We start from the raw sequence: 23,274 nt of genomic DNA on the forward strand, positions 1-23,274 counted from the left end.
AGAGGAAATATGAAGAAAGAAGAGTATGATCCAATCAGGTTGAGATTCTGCATATGAAGCTGCCTTAATCAGAGGAATCTTATCAGAAAACACGCAGCGGCGAGCTGCAGCTCAGGCTCTTTGTCACCCTTGACTGCAAATAACACAGATTTAGCAAATGACTTTAACAGAAACATTAGAGCTTTGAGTGAGGCCGCACTGTGGTATCATCTCTCCACTAAAGATACGTTTGCAGATTTGCTGTGGATACTAAGGAATTGATCGTGCTGTCAGCTCTGCAGCACAACATTTTTACAACAACGTGCACTTTTATTGATTGAAATCTCAGTGGCTCCACGGTAATTATATTCAGCTCCTATCTTTCAACAGTGGCAAAAACTTTGGGTAAACTGATAAAAGCTACTTTTCCAAGAGATAACATGACAAGAGTCGATCCCAGCAGAGAATTGAGGAGATACAGAAGCGAGATGTGCCTGCAGAGTTCCTGTCAGATACTGAAGCATGGGCTGCATCTGACTTGCATATAGAATACAAAATTATTTATACAGCCTGAAAAATCCCTGAAACCCTCCGACCCTTTTCCTCAACATCTGTATTCTAAACGGCGAGGACGTCGGCGGCAGCAGAGGAGAAGAGCCGGGCCGATTCGGGCTTTGGGGCCGAGATGGACAGGCCCTGGCCTCAGGTCACTGACTCCATGTTTTTCATTTGGAGCCCCTATCTCGACCACTCTCCGGTCTTTATTTTCCATTAGGAAGAGAAATGCCCGAGCAAGAAAAGAGGAAGCCATGAGAGAAAGAGGGCAATACAAACACACACACACACACACACACACACACACACACACACACACACACACACACACACACACACACACACACACACACACACGCACACACAGCGAGAGGGAAAAGAGGCGAGCAGAAACACTGAAGACAAAATGGCTTTCATTCCACAGCAGAGGAAGGCCAGAGGTCCCTTGTTTTTTCCTCATTCACTTCTCTCTCTTCATTTCTAGCCTCCTTTCATCTCTCGGGCGAGGCATACAGTTGTGCACCGTGCTTTCAAATCACATAAAAGATGTTTACACGTGCTCCACGAGTCCCTGTGATAAGCTTGTTTTGTGGAATTGTATGCAAATCTACATAAACCCAGATCACTGCAGTGAGAGGGAACACTTTCATCAGCACACACACACACAGCTGGGGACTTTACATGTGAGGTTACTGCAACACACACATGCACACACACACACACGCAGTAGGTGGCAAATAAGAAGTGGAAAAATAATCTCTCATTCTGGTTATGAAGTACGTGCGTGTGGAATTATGTGAGTGTTTAGCTCATTTCTGTGTATGTGTTTGCTGAGTGCCGGGCCGTCGGCATGCGGCGACAGTGATGAATAAGCATTATTAAACAGGAGACACAGGCCTGGCGGTGTCATTAATCTTCATCCCTACTGGCACCATCACAGAACTCACTCCCTGTCCGCCCTCTGCTACATCTACACATCTCGTTGTCAGCAACACAAAGGAAGCAGGACCAGTTGCTCCGGTTCTGATTGGGTTTTGGTGTGGCCCCTGGACCAAAATGGACCATCTGTGGGGTCACTGATAAACACGTAAGGAGTGATTAACATCCACTGGCATCAGATGACGGATGGGACAAAGAGAGAGGATGACACCTTGTTCTGTGGCCCAGAATTAATCACACTTTGCTCGGGGTTGATCCACAAGTCTATTGTGTTGAATGAACTGGCTCAAAAAAGGAATTTGAACCTGTAAGAGGAGGCTGACAGTGAGTGTCGCACTGCGGCGTCTGACATTACACTTAAAAAAGGATAAAGACGTTCCCCGTCTGGCCGCTCCTCAACTGGAAATAAAGGCCGGGATGAACAGAAGCCGGCCGGATGAAAAGAGATGAATCATCGAGCGGTCCTTTTTTATCAGCACCTCAAATCAGCAGGTGGGAGGAGGAGAGGAAATAATGGCATCTGTGCAAACTCAGAGAGGCACTTTGGTGGTTGCGGACTGTTGTGCAGACACACACGGAAAGAAATGTTTGAATTATTCAGTCATTTCCTTTAAACACATTTGCATGCGCTCTGTGATCAAAAATACACTCCCACACACTGTCAACACGTACAGGATATTTACTGAAAGTTATGTCTGTTTAGGTCATTTAAACACATGTATACATTTGTTCACACAATCCTAAACCAACGCACACCATCCAACCCAAGCCCACAAAGACCAGTGATGAGTAAGGCCTTTCAAATTTGTAATAAGTCTCAGAGCTGTGTGGTAGACGGTATCCAGCGTGTGTGGGCATTGCAAAGATGCATGAATGTAAATAACATCACAACATAAAGGTGGAGGCAGCAAATGTCCGTTTGGCCTCGAAGGTAAAGCAACTAGTTTCTAAAGTAAAAACCCAATTTCAACCAGTTTCTGAACATGAGAGATCGATCATGAATTGCAGATGCAGACTCAGTCTCCGAGCCCTGAAATGTGGTGATAGGTCGAGTGTGTATTTCTCAGACTGTCCGCTGCTGCAACACTGATTTTCTCTCCATCTCCACAAAGTTGCCGAGTGTTGCAAAGCAAATGAATTCCTGCAGTTTCTCTTTCACATGCAGCTCTATCGCTCTATCGACGTGTTCGTACAGCAGCAACACACGAACAAATGAGTAACAACAAAGCTAACGATAGCTGAGCTGTGACAATAGCCAAGTAAATATAGAGTAAATTACATTTTTTTGGAGAACGCCTAAATATACTATTAGAGGAAACATGTTAATATTCATTTTCTGTGGTATTGTTAGTTTTTATTGAACTTGGGTAAGGATAAGGCCTCAGGCTGTGGTCCCACTTTGTTTTCTAGCTAATAAAAATAAACTCACCTGCGAGCATCTATGAGCAAAAGACATTGAGGTGGAAAAAAGCCCTTCTACTTCAGTGTGTTCATACTCAAAACCAGTAGCACTCACAGTGATTCTGACTGCAGGGAAACTGGTTGCTTTGCTGGACTGCTGACATTGCGTTTCAGGTAGTTCAGGAGAAAACAGCTCTCTTTGGTGTGGTCTTTGGGCTTTGCAATTGTTCAGATGAATTACATGCACAAAAAAGCTATTTAACACACATAAGGAAAGCCAAAAATCCAAAAAGCTTAATGTGCCTCTTTAAATTGTAACTATGAAAATATTCTACATTTTTCTTATTTTCAAATCCCAAGACCAAAAGCAGGAAGTCTACAGTTTTCCTTTGTGCTATTAAAGCAATAAAACACATCAGTGAGGCACATCAGTGGTGAAATGTGTCCTCATTAACAACAGCATGGACACATTCAGCATCCTGCTGCACTAGACGACACAATGTGTATCAATCCACTGCTGAAAGTAGTCCCCAACAAACACCTGTTTTCCAATATGAAAATCTAGAGTAACACCAGACTTATTCTTCAACCAGCAGTCGCTCTTTGATTCAATCCACAAACCTGGAAAAGCAATGAATCTTTGTTTTCCCTTCGACCTCCCAGCACACAGAGCTTATATGCATATGATCATTACTTTGAGCACCTCCACCAGATGGTCACCCGCAGCGGCGCCTCCCTCCACAGGTGGTGGTACTTTCCCCTTCATTCACCTGTCTCCTCTGCCCTATGATCACACATCTGCTTCCACCACACACCGTATACTTGTCTCTGTCTAGTAAAACTGTGGCCTGGACCCGAAGGTAATTTCCTTTATTTGCCATTTTTTTCTGGCTCCTTACTGGATGGGGAAAATTAGGACAGGAAACAGCAGGAGAGGTCAAATTCAAAATAACCTCCAAGAGTCCACGGCGCAGCGGAGCCGTCAATCAAGCAGACACACAACCAGACACACAACCAGAGTCAAGCCCCAGTATCAGGTCGAGGTGTTCAGCATGCAAATGAAGGACATTTTGACAAAGTTTATAAATGAGCAGCTTTTTTCATTTGAGCTCCTCACACTGGTGACTGGAAGCTCTGTATTGCACAGAACCAGTTTAAACCTTCAGCAGGATGGCTGGTTTTTGCTACCTCTGATGTCAGCAAGCCTCGTGCGCTCAAGCCAGACGAAGATGTAAAGATGATTGTCCTACAAAGGCCAAATAAGTAATGCAAAGACGATCTAAGGTTACATACAAACAGCTGCATGTACTGTAGCCTTCTGCTACAAGAGACTGAGCTTTGGGACAAATAACAATTCTTTTGTTGTTCTTATTGATTAAAATGTTTGAGTCACATCCAGGCAATCATCATTCAGGTGGTGTAACTGCAAAGTTGCAATGTCATCTATTCCACAAAGCCTGAACCAACAGCATCATTATGAAGGAAATGCATTTTGCAAAATGCATTTAGGAATCATTAAACGTCGAGTCGGGCTGGACCCACAATTCCTGCATTGTGCATTTACAGCAGTTCTGATCACAGCAGGTTTGACGAATATGCCTCAATGTTAAGCTCCGTTTCCAGAAAAAACATGAAAGTGCATCGACACTCACCTCCCGTTGGTTTGAAAAATGGCTGTAAAATGTTTCTTCATTCACAGGGAACAGCAGCTGTGGCCAGTCTGACTTCTGCTCATCCAGTGGATTGTATAAAAAAAGCAAACTTCAGGCACATTCATGTGTAGGAGCAGGAGCTGTGGCGTTCAACACAGCGGAAAGCACGTGTCTGAACCCGAGTGTCTTAATTGAATGATTGGTCCAACAGGTGCGTCCCTCCAAGAGCACATCCTGCAAACACACACAAAGCAAAAGAAAGCAGTTATAACTCTGCTCAGTCTAAACTAGAACAACGGTATCCAGATGTGTAACAGTCAGATGCTTTTGAGAACCATTAAACGCGCAGCCTTTGGCTCGTTGCAGCATACTTTCCACAGGAGCTTTGTTTTTTTAAGTAATGATCGGCACATTTTCACGGCTGCTCTGCTGCTCTCCATTAATAATTGGCAGAAGAATACTGGCACAACCGTACATGTGCCATTAAAAACACCAACTAAAAAAGCCTCAGTGCAGGCCCACACCTTTGAGCAACTAGAGCTGTGGCCGTCCTACAGCTGACAGCATGTCTGGCTCTCATGTGTGTCACTCCTTTCAGATCAGAGTTCCTCCAGGATGCCGCTGAGATGCAGCACTCAGCCTCTCGTAGGCCGACTGGGGAACCTGCCAGCCTCAGACAGCTCAGTGTCCGGATACAGGAGGCATCAAATCCAGGAAGACGGTTTCATGGCTAAGTGGGGCTAAGCAGACGAGAGCAGGGCGTGTTAGAGTCATTTCATGGAGCATTTGACAGAGGGAAGTTGGACTGAATCCTGTCGGAGTCAATGCTTTTCGGATTTGAGGCCCCTGGAAGTTGTTTGGTCTGTGTTTGCTGATTCGAGGCGTTTAGCAGCATTGTTGTGTTTCTTTTGGGCCCAGTTTAGCTTTTCTGTGTTGAAGACGGTGTTTATTATTTTGAGTTTGGGCACCAGACAACTATTCTGTGCCCTGTATCATTTAAGCTAATCTATTTCCTGTCCATCACTTGCTTTCCCTCTCACTTTAGCTGTATGCTATCATTGCCCCAGAGTCTCACATAAATTTATGTTCAGGAGAAAATGAAGTCATACCTCCTCCAATGAAGGAAATGAAAACTGCTTCCCTTTCTCTACAGATGCATTATCTTTGCTGCAAAATGATCACCAGGAGAGCTTAGTTTCATGGTGGAAAACAGCTAAAACACGCTAAAGAAAAACACCAAATAGCTGCTGGGAGCAAAGGCACAAAACTAAAGAATGTGACTGACTCTCACTTAGGTCGATGGATGTTCAGCAGTTAGTCTTGGAGACATGTTGATACAGGGTGCAATGACAGGACCTCACATCAGCACAATAACACATTCCTCTACTATTTCAGAAAAGTCACTGCGAGTGGCTGCTTTTCTTGGATTTACAAGAGATGCACAGACCCTGAACCTGCACATTCTCATATGTATGCCGACATGCATTCATGAGATTGTCGAGTCTGTGTGGTTTTTAAGGTCAAAACCTACACGACAAAGCCTACAAAAGAAGCTCTGTCCAGATGTTCCACAAGTCGGAAGGAGGTTAAATCTGGAGAACTTCCTCAGTTAGTTTCCTTTGTCTCCCGCCTTGATTTACGGTCCCACGTCTTCCCCTGCTTTTTGCAACTTCTCCAGCTTCCTCCCCAAATGCCAGAGAGATGGTGTCATCTGTGAACTCTCCATCCTCAACATGAATGCAGAAAAAAAAAAGGCGCACATTAAGTGAGCAGAAACAGGTGTCACCTCTGAACAGGCGTTTATCCGACCTCTCAGTTAGCTCAACGGCTAAACCGCCCACTGTGCAAGGTGAGCGTGACATTAAACAAAATAATAGGCTGTGTTAATGGCGACACGGTGCACGGATGGCAGCGGTGGCTGTAAAATAAAAGGTTTAGCAGCCTCTTGTTGTGGCTCGCTGTTGACAGAAAGGGCTGCAGTTGAAATGATCCGTGACATTGCTCCGGGGGTGATGTGGAGCGCATTAAAATGTTGCAGCGCTGCTAAAGGAGAGAATAATACAGAAGGTAAAGTTTACTGGCCTCATGAGCAGGATGCCGTGTGTGTCACTGTGTTGTTCTGCAGGTTGTTAAGATGCATCTGTGAGACCTGGTGCTCGGCTGTTTACTGCCCCCAGCCAAAATCTTCTTATGCTCCAAAAAGGTGCATTTTGAAGAGCTACAACACAGCAAATTCACAAAGACAAATTAAATTAGCATGTGCTAAGAAGTCATTAAAATCAAACAATTAAAAAGCATTTGTGGATTGATTAAATATATTTGAATTATGCATTTAAAACTGAAAGTGAAAAAATTAACGTACATCGTTCAGTTTTCAGCTGGCCAATCAGAACGCTTGGTGCTGCTCGTTAATTTCTACGTGGCACAACTTCAAATTAAGATAACGGAAACTATGAAAAGCTGAAAACAAATTAATTGTGAGATCAAATTTGATATGCAAACGTATTAATAGAGAAAATAAAAGTTACATTTAGAAGATTTAAAAATTAGCTTTGCAATTACCAAGATTACCTTCTTTATATTAACATGTTCATTAATTGATTTCAGTGTTAAAAGTGGCACACGTTGGACTCCATACATGCATAAAGAGGAGGCTGCTTGTATTTAGCTGCTTTCTACACTTTTAAATGCACGACAGCGCCCACACTCATGCAGACTATCTTTAATTTTTCACAGGCATTATAAAAACCTGGCTAAGTGTCATGAGCATGATACCGCAATGAAAGCTTTTCTGCTCCACATATTGGCCTGATGTTTACCGTTAATAAAGACATGATTTAATTGAGGTTAATTCTTGCACTGGAGAGTTGCCATTCCCGTCTTTCACGGATGTTTGTTGGATCTCATTACGCAGCCTTTGGCAGAGAACTGAACCAGACGAAGGTTACACGAGGAGGATCACCTGTTATTGGTAAGACATCAGAGTTTTCTCTCCAAAAGCAGATTATCAATGAGTCTTTCAGCAGGGTACTAAAACTTCAAGTACTCGAGCAGAACGCTTAATCACAAACAGTAGAAGATTGCCTTTGTGTAAGTCAGATGGAGCCAAGAGAAACAACTCCTTAATTAGAGGAACTTCTGCATGCAGACTCTGGACACTGCCCTAAACACATGGCACGCACTGATTATTTCAAGGATCATTACGCTGAACAAGAAAACAAGATCTGGTGGTTCATAACATGCAAAAGGAGCACTGACTACATTTACATGCACACTCATATTCCACCTCTCTGAATGTGACATTATTCTGAATTTTATACGAATTCTGAATGGAGCATTTTCCAGTTCAGACACATGGCATTAAGCTTGCTGGAGTCAGCATGTAAATATATTAGTAGATATTAGTGGAATATTCATGTCATTAGTCGTGCAAACAGCTTGTTTGTAAATTCAGCCACTGTTCACCATCTTAGTGTGCTAGCAGGCAAACATTTGCGAATTAGCACTAAATACAAAGTACAGATGATGGGAAGGTCATTAGTTCTGCAGGTATTTGTTCATAAAACAGCGTATTGTGCAGATGAAAAGTCAGGGGATCAACAAAGTTATCAGGAAACATCCTCTGGGACCAGTGTGTGTTTGTGTGTTAGTGGACTAAAGACTGGCATGTAGTTCGTACGAGCACAAAAGGGCCCTCGTTCAACCGCATTACTGTGACTGTCATGGTTAAATATCAAAAATCCAATCACCACGATCACTGAATCGACCTTTTAATGACAGCGGTTTCTTCCTTTTACTGTTCATGTTAAAAGCTTAAAGTCCAGCTCGTCATGAACGAGTGCGAAATCTGTTCATGTACCAGTCAGACACACATGCCTCCATCATTAAAGCAGTATTAAACAGGTGGAGCTTGAAGAAGAAACAATAAGCATATTATTATTCATTATCAGCACTTCTCTGCTTTCATTTTAATTTAAGTTCCTGACGATTTTAAAAAGAACTGCTGCCTCTCATTGGATAAAAACAGCGCAGCACAGGTTACAGTATGAAGCATATAACGTAAAGATAATGAGCTGGCAGAGATGACACCTGTTTGTTGCACACACACCCTCACCTGAACTGCAGTGAGCACTGTGTGTGTGCACGCTCCATATTTCAGCAGCATTTGAGTGCCGCTGTGGAGACGTCTGAGACGGCATCCTGTGTTCTTGTAAATCTACGTTTGTGAGTGCCACTAATGCGAACCCCGGTGTGTGTGTGTGAGTGTGTGTGAGTAGGTTTCCTCAGTGCACCTTAAAGGAAATGCTCTGAAGGTCATTGACCATCTATGGTTCAAAATTTCAAAGAGCCAAATATTTAAAAAAAAGTAAAAATGAAATGCCTCCTGCAGACTGAATCGGACCACAGTGACACAATTTTCTGCAGGCGCGCTCCCTCTGAATCTCATTCACACACAGCATGAAGCCAATAAAAAGAACAGACTGCCGTGAAGGATAAAAGCACAGGATGAGGCGAAGGGATTTCTCTGCCTCCACCTCTTTTTCCTCTGTTCCCTTATCTCACTTTCCTCCAACACATTCGGCTGGTTGGCTTAAGTAGCATTAGCGGTATTTGGTTAGGACATCACCTTTGACCTTCAGAGCGAAAACAGTAGCAGGGAGCTGCTCAGCAGATCCCCTGTGAGGGACAGTGGGAACAGACTTAATAACAGGAAACACAACAGGGAGATTACCTCAGTGTGTTCAACAGATCGGTTACACAGTTGTTGCAGAGAAGCAAAATGTTGCTTTCAGTTGCTGCGAGATTTCCCCAAAGGAGCTAATGATGTCTCACAGCGCTCGCTGTCTCTTTTGTATTTGTCAGCCTCTCAGAAGAAGACATCAGCGAGCAGACCGGACAGATTTGACATTTGACAGCAGAATAAGTCCGTCCCGCTTAATTGAAGACTCATGTGACCCCAGTTCAAAGCCGGGGGCCGAGGACAGACAAGGTAGGACAAGCAGAGACGGGCGAGGTCGTAAACAGGATGAAACAGCCTTCCGTTTTATTCTAAATTTGATATGTACAGGAAAAGTGGCTGTGTACATTTCTTAATATATCATGTAAAAGTTTTCTGGAAAAAAACAAACAAACAACAAAAACAAAGCAATTGCACATCAGCTTCCATTTCTTTTTATACTTTAAAACACATCATGGTACAGCATGGTTGAAGGCAATGTCAAACAGGATACAAATACACTGATAACCGCTTGTAAGTGTTGGCTCTTGTACATAAACTTTAAAAAAGGGTCAGGAAGGAGTACCCTCAAAAATGACGTTTTAATACCATAAAAACACTTAAAAAACACACTGCGGTGTGTGTGCTGTAGTGTCACTGACGAACACATCACATCGTTTCCCTATTCGTGTGAAATATTCTGACGTTATCTCAGGCACTTGTCGATACGAGATCCTGTAACGAGACAGCTGAACAGCAAAGTCCCTCACAGGTCAAATACATCCTTCTTAATGTGCTCGTCTGCATTTCCAGACGCACGAGTGTTCACAGCAGGAAGTGCCGGCTGCTACAACCGGGCACTTTTTACTAAAAACCGTTCAGAGTGGAGATACTGTTTCACCGTCACCGACACATCTTATTGTGGGACAGCTTTCCTCAGCTCCACTGAGTGTGGGTTCAACAACACGCTGGCAGGAGTTGTGTGTTTGTGTTGTTGCACCCGCGTACATACATAATGCAGAGGGGTATTTTAGTTAGCTTAAATCAGAGCAGTACTGTGAACTTTCCTCAGGTTAAAATACAGGTTTATACACTGGAATAATGCCATTAAAAGTCCTGTTTTCTTCATCTTCTTCCTCTTTCAGCTCCTCATTTATTACCTCCACTAAGCCTGAATCTTTCCCAGCGAGCGTCTTCATTAACCAGCGGGAGATAATGTATGTCATGCAGCTTCGCTCTGCATTTGGAGAATGTGTAGGAGTGAAGGGCAATTACGTACCGCCTGTTTGTTTTCCACAGCTTGATGATAGCAACTTTTTTTTTTTTTTTTTTTTTAATGTATTTCCCTTTTGTTTAAAGTTCGCCCTCGATCTCATTTGTCCACTCGCAGGCACAGACAACCATGTCGCAAACATTAGTGACGTCAAAGGGTCAGTTCAGACTGAGAGGATCGGTTTCCTCCTGCTGTAAAAATGATATTAGTGGGCTGGTGGGATGGCAGTGATTTAAGCATGTGTCATCATCGTCCGAGGTCTTCTCTCAGACCTACAACTCCAGCAGCTGGTTTCACTGATTACTTCCTCCTCTCTGGGAGAAAAATCGCTAATCAGCGGCTGTAGAGTTTGACTGGAATGAAAATACTCTCAGGTCATAATGGAACAAGCCACTGGGCGGTTTTACCACCAGCGATCTCCTGCAGTGGATACAGTATTCAGTCATGCATCTAGTTTTGATTACATTTGTTCAGGTTTTGGAGATTTGTGTCACCCCATTTCATTTGTATTCATTTGCATCCTCACAGCACTGAAAAGTAAATTTAAAATCTCATCTCTTACCAAACACTCTGTCCTGCTTAAGGCCCAGTCACACCAGTGTTTAAAACATCAGCAAATGAAATTTTAATGGAATCAGCAGCAATTTGCTTTGGAGCAGAGTAAAACTGCATGAAACCTTTTCATCAAACTTAACTTCTGGCCCATGAATTCTGGCTTTTGTCCAGTTGCAATCTGTCTTGACAACGCTGCCCCTTTGAGGAAATGGAAGGAAGCTAACGTCGCTAGCCACTTAGCTCTGTTAGCTCTACCATCTGCTCTGTTAGCGTATAAACTGCTCCATAAAAGAGGCATTGCGACTGGAGTAGATGGTACAAATACATCTTCTGAATGAACTATTAGGCTATGTTAGTGGCAGTTAGCAAGCTAGCAAAGTCACAGAGCTACAGCGACCACGATCGTCGAAAGCATTGTGCTAGCAGGCTAACTAGCCCTCTGTGTATGACGCCAATTTTCTTGCAGTGCTTATTTTGTTTGGCTTTCTCGTCAAACCGGGCCTTTACTGGTCACACTGGAAAATGTTTCCATGTAAACTGTTTCTTTGGAAGAGGGAAGTTCAAAGACATTTTCCAAAAATTCTGGAGTGTCAGCTTAAAAAGGTAAAAATAGAGAAAGCAATTACAGCAAATTGAAAGCAATTAACTCTTGACAACAATTTTGCCTTTTGTTAAAACTGGGAGAAAAGCTCCAGTTAATCTCTCACTGGGAGGCTCATTGTCTCTCTAACCATCTTTATTCTGGCTCCTTTTTTTTTTTGTCTTTTATTCCTCTCTTTATGTCAGAAGCCGGGCCCTCTGTCGGTGCCTTTGGTGGCAGCGTTATTTGGCTCTGGCAGGCAGCAGGTGGCTTGTGATGAAAAATTCAGTGCAGAGCCTGACTCGGGAGACGAGGAGGAGGAGGAGGAGGAGGGTGGTAGTGGGTAGCAGGAGGAAGAGCAAGAGGAAGGGGAGGGGTGAGATGAGAGGAAGGTGGGAGATGAACGAGGAGGAGGGGAGGATAAAGGTGGGGGTGTTGAGGTAGAAGAAAGAAAGGTAATGAACAGAGAGGCGACGAGAACAACGAGAGGAGGATGGAAGCCAGAGCTCCAGACAGACAGGCAGGCGGGCCAGGGAAACAAGCCCAGAGCAGTGCAGGGGGGCCAGGCAAAGGATCAGAGCTGTCTACCCTCTCTGCCTGGGTCTCCTCCACGGAGATAACACACGATATGAATCATTTATGAGGGGTGCTTTTTTTATTAATAACACACACACTGTGCCCTTCGTCTTTCATACACTTTGCCTTGTTTTCTCGGCTCCCCGGGGAGGACTCGAGTGAGAGAGCTCGATCGCTGAGGAGAAAACGCCGGAAGGAGAGAAAACGAATGGCGAGAAATGCCGGCAGCGCTGGTCGGGGTCGGATGTTAACTTTCACGAAGTGAAGAAAGGGCAGTTTGCGACCGACGGGAAGAGTCATCGGGGGGGACGCCTTGTGAAGCCACGTCACACACAGTCGATGGTGAAGCATGTACCTTGTCACATGCCCACACAGAATCTTACGCCTCCCCATGGGCTCAAAAGAACGCCCACTCACTTGCCTGTCTGCCCATTTGATTGTCAGTACATGATGGTGCCAGATCTCGATGAATCAGAGTCCTGGACGACGGTGGTGTTCGTGAAAGCGGAGAAGGCACTGAACGTCTCATGTCTGTAGGAGGGACTGACTACTGCTATAGGTCATCGGCACAGCGAGGGACTGAACACAAACACCCACATACTGAGTATACTGCACAACTGTTTACCTCTAAGATCATCGCTAAGCTATAAGACCCTTAGGTTGTCCCTTTGTCAAGATTTGTAGCGTCCACTTTCATTAAGGTAATCCCCTTCAGCTCCTGATTTCTGATGAACTCTTCATCCATCAGTCCAAGAATACTCCTCAGGAATAAAAAAGTCTTCCTTTCTCTGACCCCAATCTATTAAGCCTTGCTAACTGCGAAGGCGACGGTGGCACATCTTGGCGATACGGACCCTTGGGGGAGGCTGGGTCCTTCAGGTGCCCGGTTGAGTACCCCTCATAGCTGCTGTTACCGGTGCTCTCCTGCATTAACTTCCCTTTGGCTTCTTGCTCTCGGCGCCTCTGCTCCTGCCTCAGGAGCTCCTGGGCCTCCAGAAGGACTCGGGCGTTGACCCCACCGCCGCCCGGGTAGCCGTTCCTGGAGCCCTGGTAGCTGGAGTACCTGGGGTTGTCCTTTGCTGTCTGGAAGCCTTCGCCGGGTGGATACGCCTTATCCCACGAGTCCTGGGAGATGGAGCTGGGGTTCTTCCTGGGTTGCCTGGTGAGGAGAGAGGACACAGCAGAGGAAAACATGAGGTGTGTTTTGATTTTTGTTTTCATACAATTCCTTCAATAGAAACCTAAATGACGCATCCATGACTTTTCTTTTTTCGCAGCTTCTATTGAATTTTTCTTCTGTCAGCAGGTTTTCAACAGACATTAAATTTCTATATATCTAAATATGTCAGTGTTGTTGAGGAAATTTTCCTCCTATTTTTCTTCCTCTTTAGGATGAATATGTTCTGAGCTGGGTGATGAAAACAGAAAGTCCAATGTTGCTCTTTTATTCACCAATGTTTGTTTACATTGCATTCACTAATTTGCAAATAGGAAATTAATGCTGCATTAACTTCCTGTTAGCACAATAACTTTGAATGTGCATGCATCAACTGGAGTACGAGTGCTATTGAAGAAAAAGTCTGAAGTTACGATTGTGAGACCTTTTGTATGACCGATTAGTGAGCTGGACAAACTGGGATTTCTGCTGCAAACGGCATAAATCAGGTGATGTGGTTTAAAACAATCACACATATGAGCCAATAAATGCTCTCTCATCGTTTCCTTCTCAAAACACAAACACTTTCTGTCTCCATGACACACAGCGTGAACCCTCTTAGCCACTTACTGTGACCTGATCTGATGGGAAAAACATCTCCAGCACAAAATATGTTTGCTCAGAGCACAAAACCAGTTCGGATGTTTGCTGAAAAATGATAATACTGTCAGCTGCATGCTAGCCAAGACATCACATTCAATGAAAATGTGGCACCGTCATGAGCTGCCTCTGGGCAAGTACCAGCCCATGGTAACAACATACAGGGAGACCTAACGATGTCAAATCCCCCTTCCAGCCCATTAGGCCCATTTCTAGACAGACAGAAACAACCATTGGATCTGACAGACAGTAACAGCAGACCTTTTCCAAAACGAGGTGACCAGGCTGCTATTTGACACCTGACACAAGTGTCTTAAAGGCACGGTTAGTTGTCATGCTATTGGGTGGTTGCCTTGTCGTTTACCAGAAACATGGGGGGGGATCCAGATGTGTGACATCACCTCTCATCTCTGCTTGGCTAACCTCTTTGTGGCAGCTCTGCCTTTGTGTGTATGTGTGTGAGCCCATATGATATGCATGAGTGTCCCAAACCCTACAGCTCCACCCCTTTATCTCGAGGGCAAGGCCCAGTCAGAGCAGAGAGAGAAGAAGAAGAAGAAGAAGACACAAATACATCAGTGGGAATTGACTCTGAGCCACGTATAATTAGCGGGTTTATCAGTCGGCTGTGAAGAAATCGTATTATTCCTGTGTTTGGATTTGAGTGGGAAGGGGAGGGGGAAGAAATCCTTAATGAGAATAGAAAAGACCTTTGTTTTTATTCAACAGAGATTGAATTCAATTGGGAATGGATACGCTCCCCGATCAGTGAGATAGGAGAATATAGCCCAGGTTTATTCTTGCACACGGTTGAGTGATTCCAATTTTCAGAGGCAGGCGTCCCCGGCATCTGATTTCATTTCACATGTTGACAAAGAGGCCAGAGCTGGTCTGCCTCCCTGCTGAGAAATGCAAACCAGATCGCTCGCTCCGTCTGATGCCGTGCCAAGGGGGAGCATGTACATGTGTGGTAAATACAGAAAGATGTGTACTGTTCGGTATTCTGTGCATGCACACGGTGAAGCATGACAGATGATAAAAAAAGAAAGGGGGAAAGGTGAGAGGGAGATTGAGGGAGGAAAAAAAGGGAGACTTTGCAAGAGGTTGTAGTGCAGCACAGATAGACGTGGTTGCGACACACATGCATGCATGCAGCTGTTGCAGCCAGCCTTTGCTCTCCCATAATGGCATTACTTTGGCTGTGAGATCAATGGCGCTCGCCGGTGATGAATATGAGGGCCCTTCATCTGCCGTCACTGTTTCAAATGGCAGCGGTTTATTTTCACTCGCAGCTCTTGTTTAGGAAAGGGTCTCGCCCAGAGGGGAACTGACCTTTATCTAAAATGAAAGCTGCTTTTTAAGGAACGCAATCGCCATTCATCACGTCGCCTTGCACAATCCAGTCATGCTCACATGAAGAATTTCCCCCTCTGCGAGCGACACTGGCCCATATGAATCCCATCAAGGCTGGGATCTCCTAAACGCCGCGTTTACTCCGTCTCAGCCTCTGACTTCACACGATGGCATGCTCTAACTCAAACAATAGCTAAGTGTTCTCAAGATACTACAGCAGGGTTTATCCAAACAGAACAGTTTCTTAATGGAATTAGTGGGAAAGTGGGGGGACGTGGCCACAGGATGTTGCCTCTGACCGCTGGAGCGAGACGGCAGTTCATTAATCTTTCAGCAAAGCTGCCTGCAATATTTATCAAGGAAGGGATTTATGTCGATAACAGTGGATTAGGGCGCGATGGTGAAGTAATAGAAGATAATGTATTTAATGTTGTATATGTACGGTAAGTGCAATTTGATGATCTGCACCAGGACAGGTGCGCTTGGTTCGACCTTGCACGGTGTTTAAGGGTTTCAGTGAGTAATTACAGACAGCTTAGGTAAGCATGATGATAACTCTGCAGAACATTTCCTCCACTCTTAACCCTTAACTGACAAATCCAAGCAACCCTACATTGACTTTTCAAATAGGAAAAATGTCCCCGTGTCTCCAATATGTCACTTCCTGTACCTGCCACCCCTCACCACACACACACTGACACACAAACGCACACACTAGCACTTCCTGGAACAACAGGCAGTCATAGCATGCAGATCAAAGAGAATTACATTAAGGGAGAGGAAAGCCATCATGTCAGATCTGTGTGAGAGGGTAACATGAACTGTCTATTCTGCGTGTGTGCGTGTGTGTGCGTGTGCGTGTGCGTGTGTGCGTGTGTGTGTCAGGGTTTCCGCTGGATTTGGGCTGGTCCACTTGTCCTTGATGATTTCAAAGTACCGGACAAATAAAATTCCAGTCAAACAGTAGCTCTGTTCATTGAGCTTAAAAATAATTGATGGGCAGGATCAGTGAAGAATGACATCATGGTTTCAGATGAAGCTCGCTGAGGTTTGCTTGTTCGTTCACGTCTGATCTCTGATACTCGTGAAGCGACAGTGAAACAAATGTAACGATTGTTTTATCAAGCATGCTCGCCTGTAGCCCAGACATTCAGAAAAACATGATTTATTTGATAATAGAAGAATATGTTGAATTTTTGTTTTAGACATTATGGCTGAAGAGATTTACATATGCTGGACTTAAACAGATTTTACAGTGTGTGTGTGTGTGTGTGTGTGTGTGTGTGTGTGTGTGTGTGTAGTCTGACTCTTTTCTTTTTTCTCATTCAGATGTTATATATGGAATCATTACTGTCACAAGGCTGTTACAGTGAATGTCACACACTCTTACAGGCATGCACAAATCAACACACACACACACACACACACACACACACACACACAGTTAAACTTTTCATCACTTCTGGGGACATTACATAGACTTACATTCATTTTCGAGACTTGCCCTAACCCTAACTTTACCCAAGTCTTCACCATAAAATTGAATAATTCACATTATGAGGACCTGCATTTTGTCCCCGCAAGTACGGCGAGTCCCCACAATGTGGCTGTTTCAACAGATTTATGTCCCCATAATGTGAGTTATACATGGGCACATGCACGCACGCACACACACACACACACACACACGCACACGCACACACACACGTTTCCATCACTTTTGGGGACATTACATAGACTCACATTCACTTCTTAGAGACAGCCTAACCCCAACACTAACACTGACCTTATCCTACACCTAAATTTGGACTTGTGTTTTGTCCCCAAAGTGTTGACAAAACATGATCCATACACACACATTTGTGTTTCCCCCACTTCTGGGGACACTTTACATATTTATATGCATTTCCCTGAGACTTACCTGAACCTGAACCTGGACCTTAATCCAAGCCTTCACCCTAAAATGTCATGACTCACATTACAGAGACTTGCACTTTGTCCCCATAAGGCAGGGGGGTCCACACAATGTGACTATGTAAACAGACCTATGTCCCCACAGCGTATGTAAAACACTGCACACACACATCACATTATGGCACATTACATTGAATTAGAGAAACAGACACAAACACACTTTCAGCCTCCTGGACACATTTCACAGCAGACAGCAGGAACACGAGAAGATTCAACATGTACGAACAAACACATAATCTCTGAGCACATATTGATTGTTAGACAGCAATAAACATCAAACACAACATCATATCAAGCCTGTCTCTCTCTCTCACACTCACACACACACACACACACACTCTCTTACCGTGGCAGGGAGCTGTACTGTCGCTGCGCCTGGGCGAACGAGTCTCTCTCCTCCTGCCTCTGCCGCTGCATCTGAACCTCCACCGACACGGAGTGGCGACCCGGCTGGCTGTACCCGCCCGGACCGTTACTGCTGGTGTTTGACTGAAAACAGCAAGATGCTCGGTTAACTCCCGCGTCCCCTCGGCGCTCATCTTCAGTTCACCTATCTGTTATTATTGGACAGTAATCCACACTGAATTGAAATGCTGTCCAATAAAATCAGTGGAAAATTGTACTGAGTGGACGAATGTGAATTAGCGTTTGTGTGGATCCAATATTATTTTATTACTGAGTGCAGGACGTTCATTTAATGCAAAGTAATGAGGAAATGTCTTGTTAAAGGGTCGATTTAGGGACAGAATACATATATTAAAGTGGGTCAGTTATTTACTCAACCTCCACTGATTTGGATTTTCATAATACTGAAAAAAAAGAGGCAATAAATCCATTTTTAAGAGCTGGGTGGCCGATTTTCAAAGGAATTACTTAAATAAATAATCCCTATTAAACCAGTTTCATAGATTATGGAAAAAAACATGTCACTGCTGATTTTAGATGAAATTCAATGCTGTGAGCAACACAAAACAAGTTTTATTCATCTCCACTGCATCAGACTGAAGTCTGACAGGATTTTTTTATTCCGTTTGGGTGAACGACCCTTTAAAGCTGCAGCACAGCCTCGCTGTGGCTCTAAGAGGAGCAAAGCTTCATACACGAAGCGTTGTGGCGATGCAGCCGACGCTCCAGCGTTAAGCTGTGACAGTTATTTCTGATCAGAGAGCTGCTCGTTCTCTTGTCGAGCTCATATGGCCTCAGGACTGCTGGAAGTTTTACACTCCCAGAGTGAAATAAATACTGATGACTTTTCTGTGTCCAGTTAAACATTCATGATGTTGAACTGCCTGCAGTGCTAATGCAAGATTGATGTGTGAACGGGGGGGCGTTAGAGGCGCTAACACTCCAACTTTAAATCAGGCCTTTGATGCGAATTAAGCGGATCAGTTTATTTTCTGTAATTAGTCCTCCGCATCTCAAACTGTACACTACCTGCTACACTTTATAATAACATTAATGACCTCTAATTAGGATCATGAGCCACACTCCATCAAACAGACCTTGAGATCCATTTTTAAATGATAAAACACATCCAATATAAAGATTAAATGGTAAATAAAACATTTCATCCACTCCAGTTATGGTGATTTTCATCCCATGTCTGCAGGGACCAGTGGATCCACACATACAAACATCTGCTCACACAAAAGCTGTTTTCCTAAAACAGAATATTTTGTTCATCTTGTGAGAGGTTTAATGGAGCTCAAGTACCGTAATTAGGAGAAATTCATTCAGCAAAACTGAATGAATACAAGGTCTTAACTCCACATTATGTTTGGGAATTTTTGGAGCAGATGACATTTTTTAAACAAGGACTGCAAAAAATGCTAAAAAAAAATATGTAGTTGATAAAGAGGAAGCATCTGGTTAAAAAAGAAAAGAATGAACACATGAAAGAATGAAAATCACCACAAGTGGAATCCGGGTTTCCACACAGCAGCCCAATAAAACGAGCAGCAGTCACTGACACAGGATACCTCTTAAAATCCCCCCCAGCCCCTCCCTCCACCCCCCCAATCCAAACCACAGACAGACACTTACCAGCAGTCAGTCGGGCAGACACACCCCGAGCTCGTCCCCTCTCAGGTCAAAATGAAGGTGAGACACAGACAGACAGGAGGAGGGGAGGTGAGGTGAGGGAGGGGCCATGCTGGAGTCTCAGAGCGGGGGTGCAGTGATGAGACGAGATGGATGTTAGTGGGTGTTAATGAAGGAGACGGCGCTCGACCTGCAACGGTCCTCCCTCCCAAACAGCCGCAGATAAACACCTCGTGCGTGCACGCGTGCATGAAGGCACGTGTACATTTATAAATATCTGCCAGTTTGCAATGATTTGACATCAGCGAATGTGATTTTTAATGATTGTTTTATGAATACGTATCCCCGCAGAAACTCCCTGTTCATTAAAACATTGAATCCATCTCTTATTCATCTCAGCCCCAAAGGCATTCAGTACCCCTGAAACACACACACACACACACACACACACACACACACACACACACACACACACACACACACACACAGGTCTAAATGTCTTATGTCAGGTGTTTGTACTAGATCCCATCTGCTACACTTGCCGTCATGGCAGCATCCCATTCTCATCCTGATGCGAGCTACATGTTAGCAGTAGCTGGGTGAAGCAAAGTGGAACGCTACCTTTCAGTCCAGAGCTTACACCTGAGCGTACACACACACATAAAGCACACACTGAAGTGTGTGTCAGCGGCAGAGCAGCACCTCCAGGTCCAGCCCACACTTGTACCACAACTCCTTCTGCTCCTCCGATGTTCATTAGCGGTGTGGGTTCAATAATTGTGTGCGGATCAGTCGTAACACAAAACCAATCTAATTACTTTTATGACTGTGCAACGTATTGAGAGCCTGGCGGGAGCGCTGCGGGCGTCGGTTGGTGGGAAGGCCATAAAACGATTAAGAGTGCTAAAGAGACACTCCCCTTTAAACCAAATGAAGCCGGGGCAATCATCTCTGGGATTGATTGGCACTGCCTCGCTGCTCGGCCGGCAGTAACGACAGGCTGGCAGACGACTGAGCGGGAGGGGGCGAGCGCCCACACGGCCCTCGTTCCACAGCTGAACTGAAAATTACCTGCGGGTAAATTACAGTCCCAATATTTTCCACATGATGAAAAAAATCCCTCTAGCAGTTTGGAAGTGTTGAATATTCCTACAGTGGGAATGTCAGCTCGCCGTGATGGTGGAGGTGAGGGGGAAAACGCCCCAAAGGGATCCAGATAATAGCAGTATTAAAATGTTACTGTAAAATACAAGAGGCAATATTCTGCCCTTTGTAAACCCCCACCATCAAGTGGATGAACTTCTCTTTCCCATAGTGGTATAAATGAGTGCAATAAAGCTGGCGCGCTGCTGCCGGGAGAGCGGGCATCAGTCATCCTGATGGAATTAGACCGCGTTACCCACAATGCTCCTCTGCTCCCCAAACTGTGGTGAAAAAGAAGAAGAGCACTTCCGTCGCAAAGAAGAGATATTACACTGATGACGGACACGTGGCCCAACAGCTTGTGTTGTAAAATGGATAATTGGGCCGATCGAGCACAGAGGACAGAACAAAGTGAAGGACGGATTTAACAGATGCTTCGCTGTGGGAAGGTGAGTCTGAGGTGTTCAAACCGGGCGCCAAGGTGCATCACATGATGAGGCTTCCATCACCTGTTCAGAGATCAACATGACGCTGACAGGGTCCTGAGCAGCAGAGAATCAATAAATCTCTGTAGTTTTTAGATGAATCTGTTAGCGTTTAGTCAAAGAAATGTTCAAAAATACTGAAAAATGTGCGTCACAGTTTCTGTGAGTCCAGGCTGATGTCTTCACTGTGGGCTCTGGACTGCTGGATGGACCAAAAGAGTAAAGATATTCCATTTACTGTGACATAAAACCGAGAAAGACAGAAAGTCCTCTGCATGCTTGAATTACTTCAAATGATAATTAAAACTGTTGAATTCCCAAAACCATTATTTAACGAATCATTTCAGCACTAAATCGATGTTATAATTCACAACTTCATCGGATTTATTGGCTCCATTTGCCTTTGCTCGTGTCACACAACCACGTTCCTGTCACATACATACATATATATATATATATATATATATATATATATATATATATATATATATATGTATGTATGCCAGCATATGAATGTAAGCGGTATCTCGTGTGCAGGGCTGTCCTGGCACAGAGCGTAAGTGGGACAGCTGCAGGTAAATTAAGAAAAAGGACACTGGCTCCTTGAGGTTTGCAGCACATCACTCAGATGAAGCAACAAAATGTAATATATGCATGGGGGGGTAACTGAATTTCAAAGACACATTCTCCTGTTTTCCATATGGCCCAGCAGTGAGGCCAGGGCATGAGTCTAATAACAGCCAATTACTACAGCAAGCCTGAGCCTGAGCAGCACTCTGACAATAAAGGGCTTTAGAAAGACCAGCAGAGGGTTCCTCAGACCGAACCCAGCTGGGACAAGAGAGGGTTCCTGGTACACAGAGCTGAAACTGTGTTTGATATAACACGTTCATCTAAACCACCAAACAATGAACGGTTTAGTCATTATCACCATGGTTTCACCTTCGTCAAGTCACAGTGAGTTCACCACATGTATGACCCCGCTGCAGGCTAAAGAAGAAACCTAAAACGTCCTAAAGGAAACCAGGGAATCCTTAACTATTAGAGTGTTTTTTACATGGGAAAACGAGGCTTGTGACAATAGCCAAAGCGCTGCAGTTGGTGTAAACAAACATAATACTGCAGTATTGTTGAGCCCTTTAATTGAGAGCATGCTCAGTTGTTCAGAGACAAAGAGAGACGTGACCTGCGCTCTTCTTTCCCACACTGTCCTGCTTTTCCCTACAATACCAGCTGGAATGCGCACCAGCCCACTGAACCCATTAAAACGCACGACTCCGGCTGATACGGCCGAATGCAAAACAAAAGTGTACATTTTTATTGGATTTATCAGCTAGGAAAGAAAGGCCAGAGCACAGACGATTTGGTTCGTGATCTCTCACTTTATCATTTCATTTCAATTATAAATCGCAGGAACAAAATCTCCCATTGCACACCAAAGACTGGGCAAAGCTACAGCAGTAAAAAGAGTCCATACACATTGGTACAAAAACACAGCTGTGTGCAAAAAGACCTCGTGTAGAGAAACAACCAACAAGGACGACTCATAATATTTGTGTAAAGGACGAATTTACAACACACCTGACGTCTAGTCTGGGACAACACGCATTCGTGCTTCCTCTCACCGTAGCATGTATTAATTGTGTTTTGATGTGTTTGTGTTAGGTTGTGACAGAATATTTGTGAAATGTGTGTTGGCCCAAACTAGACAAAGGAGTGTGGTGAAAATGACTCCTTCAGCGTGTAAAACAATAATATAACAAACATTACACAGAGACGCTACCGAGTACAAAAAGAGTAGCAAAATCTCATCTTTAAGATTTAAAATTTGCTGTTCGTATCATCATGATCTGTTACTCAAAATCATGTAAAACCAAGTACACTTCAGGAAGCAGGGAGGACTAAAATAAATACTAAAAATATGACAAGAGATTTCATCACCCCCCCAAAACTTTGAAGGCAGTCAGATTTTGTTCGCTCGTTATTACCCCTTGTTGCTTCAGAATGCACTAATTATCCCTCCTCTCAGCCGCTGAAGCTTTGAATTACACAAACGCCACTTAAAATGTACACAAGCCCACCTTTAAACTGGAGAAAGGCACAGTTAAAACACAGGGTTTACAAATGAGACCCCCGTTCACTTAAACGTTGCGAAGACGAAAACAAGTCCATGAGGTGGTGGGCGGGTCCATGTGGATGACTGACAGACAGAAACAGGAACGATGGATGAGCAGAG

At 44.2% G+C, this 23,274-nt stretch overlaps 1 protein-coding gene across 7 annotated transcripts in view; it reads right to left on the minus strand.

Annotated features, from left to right (window-relative positions):
- Positions 1-9,553: 9,553 nt before the first annotated feature.
- Positions 9,554-23,274, minus strand: part of LOC139338423 (partitioning defective 3 homolog) — a 203,022-nt gene continuing 189,301 nt past the window's right edge. For all 7 annotated transcript variants that reach the window (XM_070973405.1, XM_070973404.1, XM_070973401.1 and 4 more), the window contains 2 exons: positions 17,717-17,859; positions 9,554-13,386 (listed from right to left, as the gene is read on the minus strand). In XM_070973405.1, the coding sequence (XP_070829506.1) occupies positions 12,990-13,386; positions 17,717-17,859 (540 nt within the window). In that variant the 3' untranslated portion in view covers positions 9,554-12,989. The remainder of the gene's footprint in view (positions 13,387-17,716; positions 17,860-23,274) is intronic.

Source organism: Chaetodon trifascialis, chromosome 11 (assembly GCF_039877785.1).
Source record: "Chaetodon trifascialis isolate fChaTrf1 chromosome 11, fChaTrf1.hap1, whole genome shotgun sequence".
Classification (NCBI taxonomy): Eukaryota; Metazoa; Chordata; class Actinopteri; order Chaetodontiformes; family Chaetodontidae; genus Chaetodon; species Chaetodon trifascialis.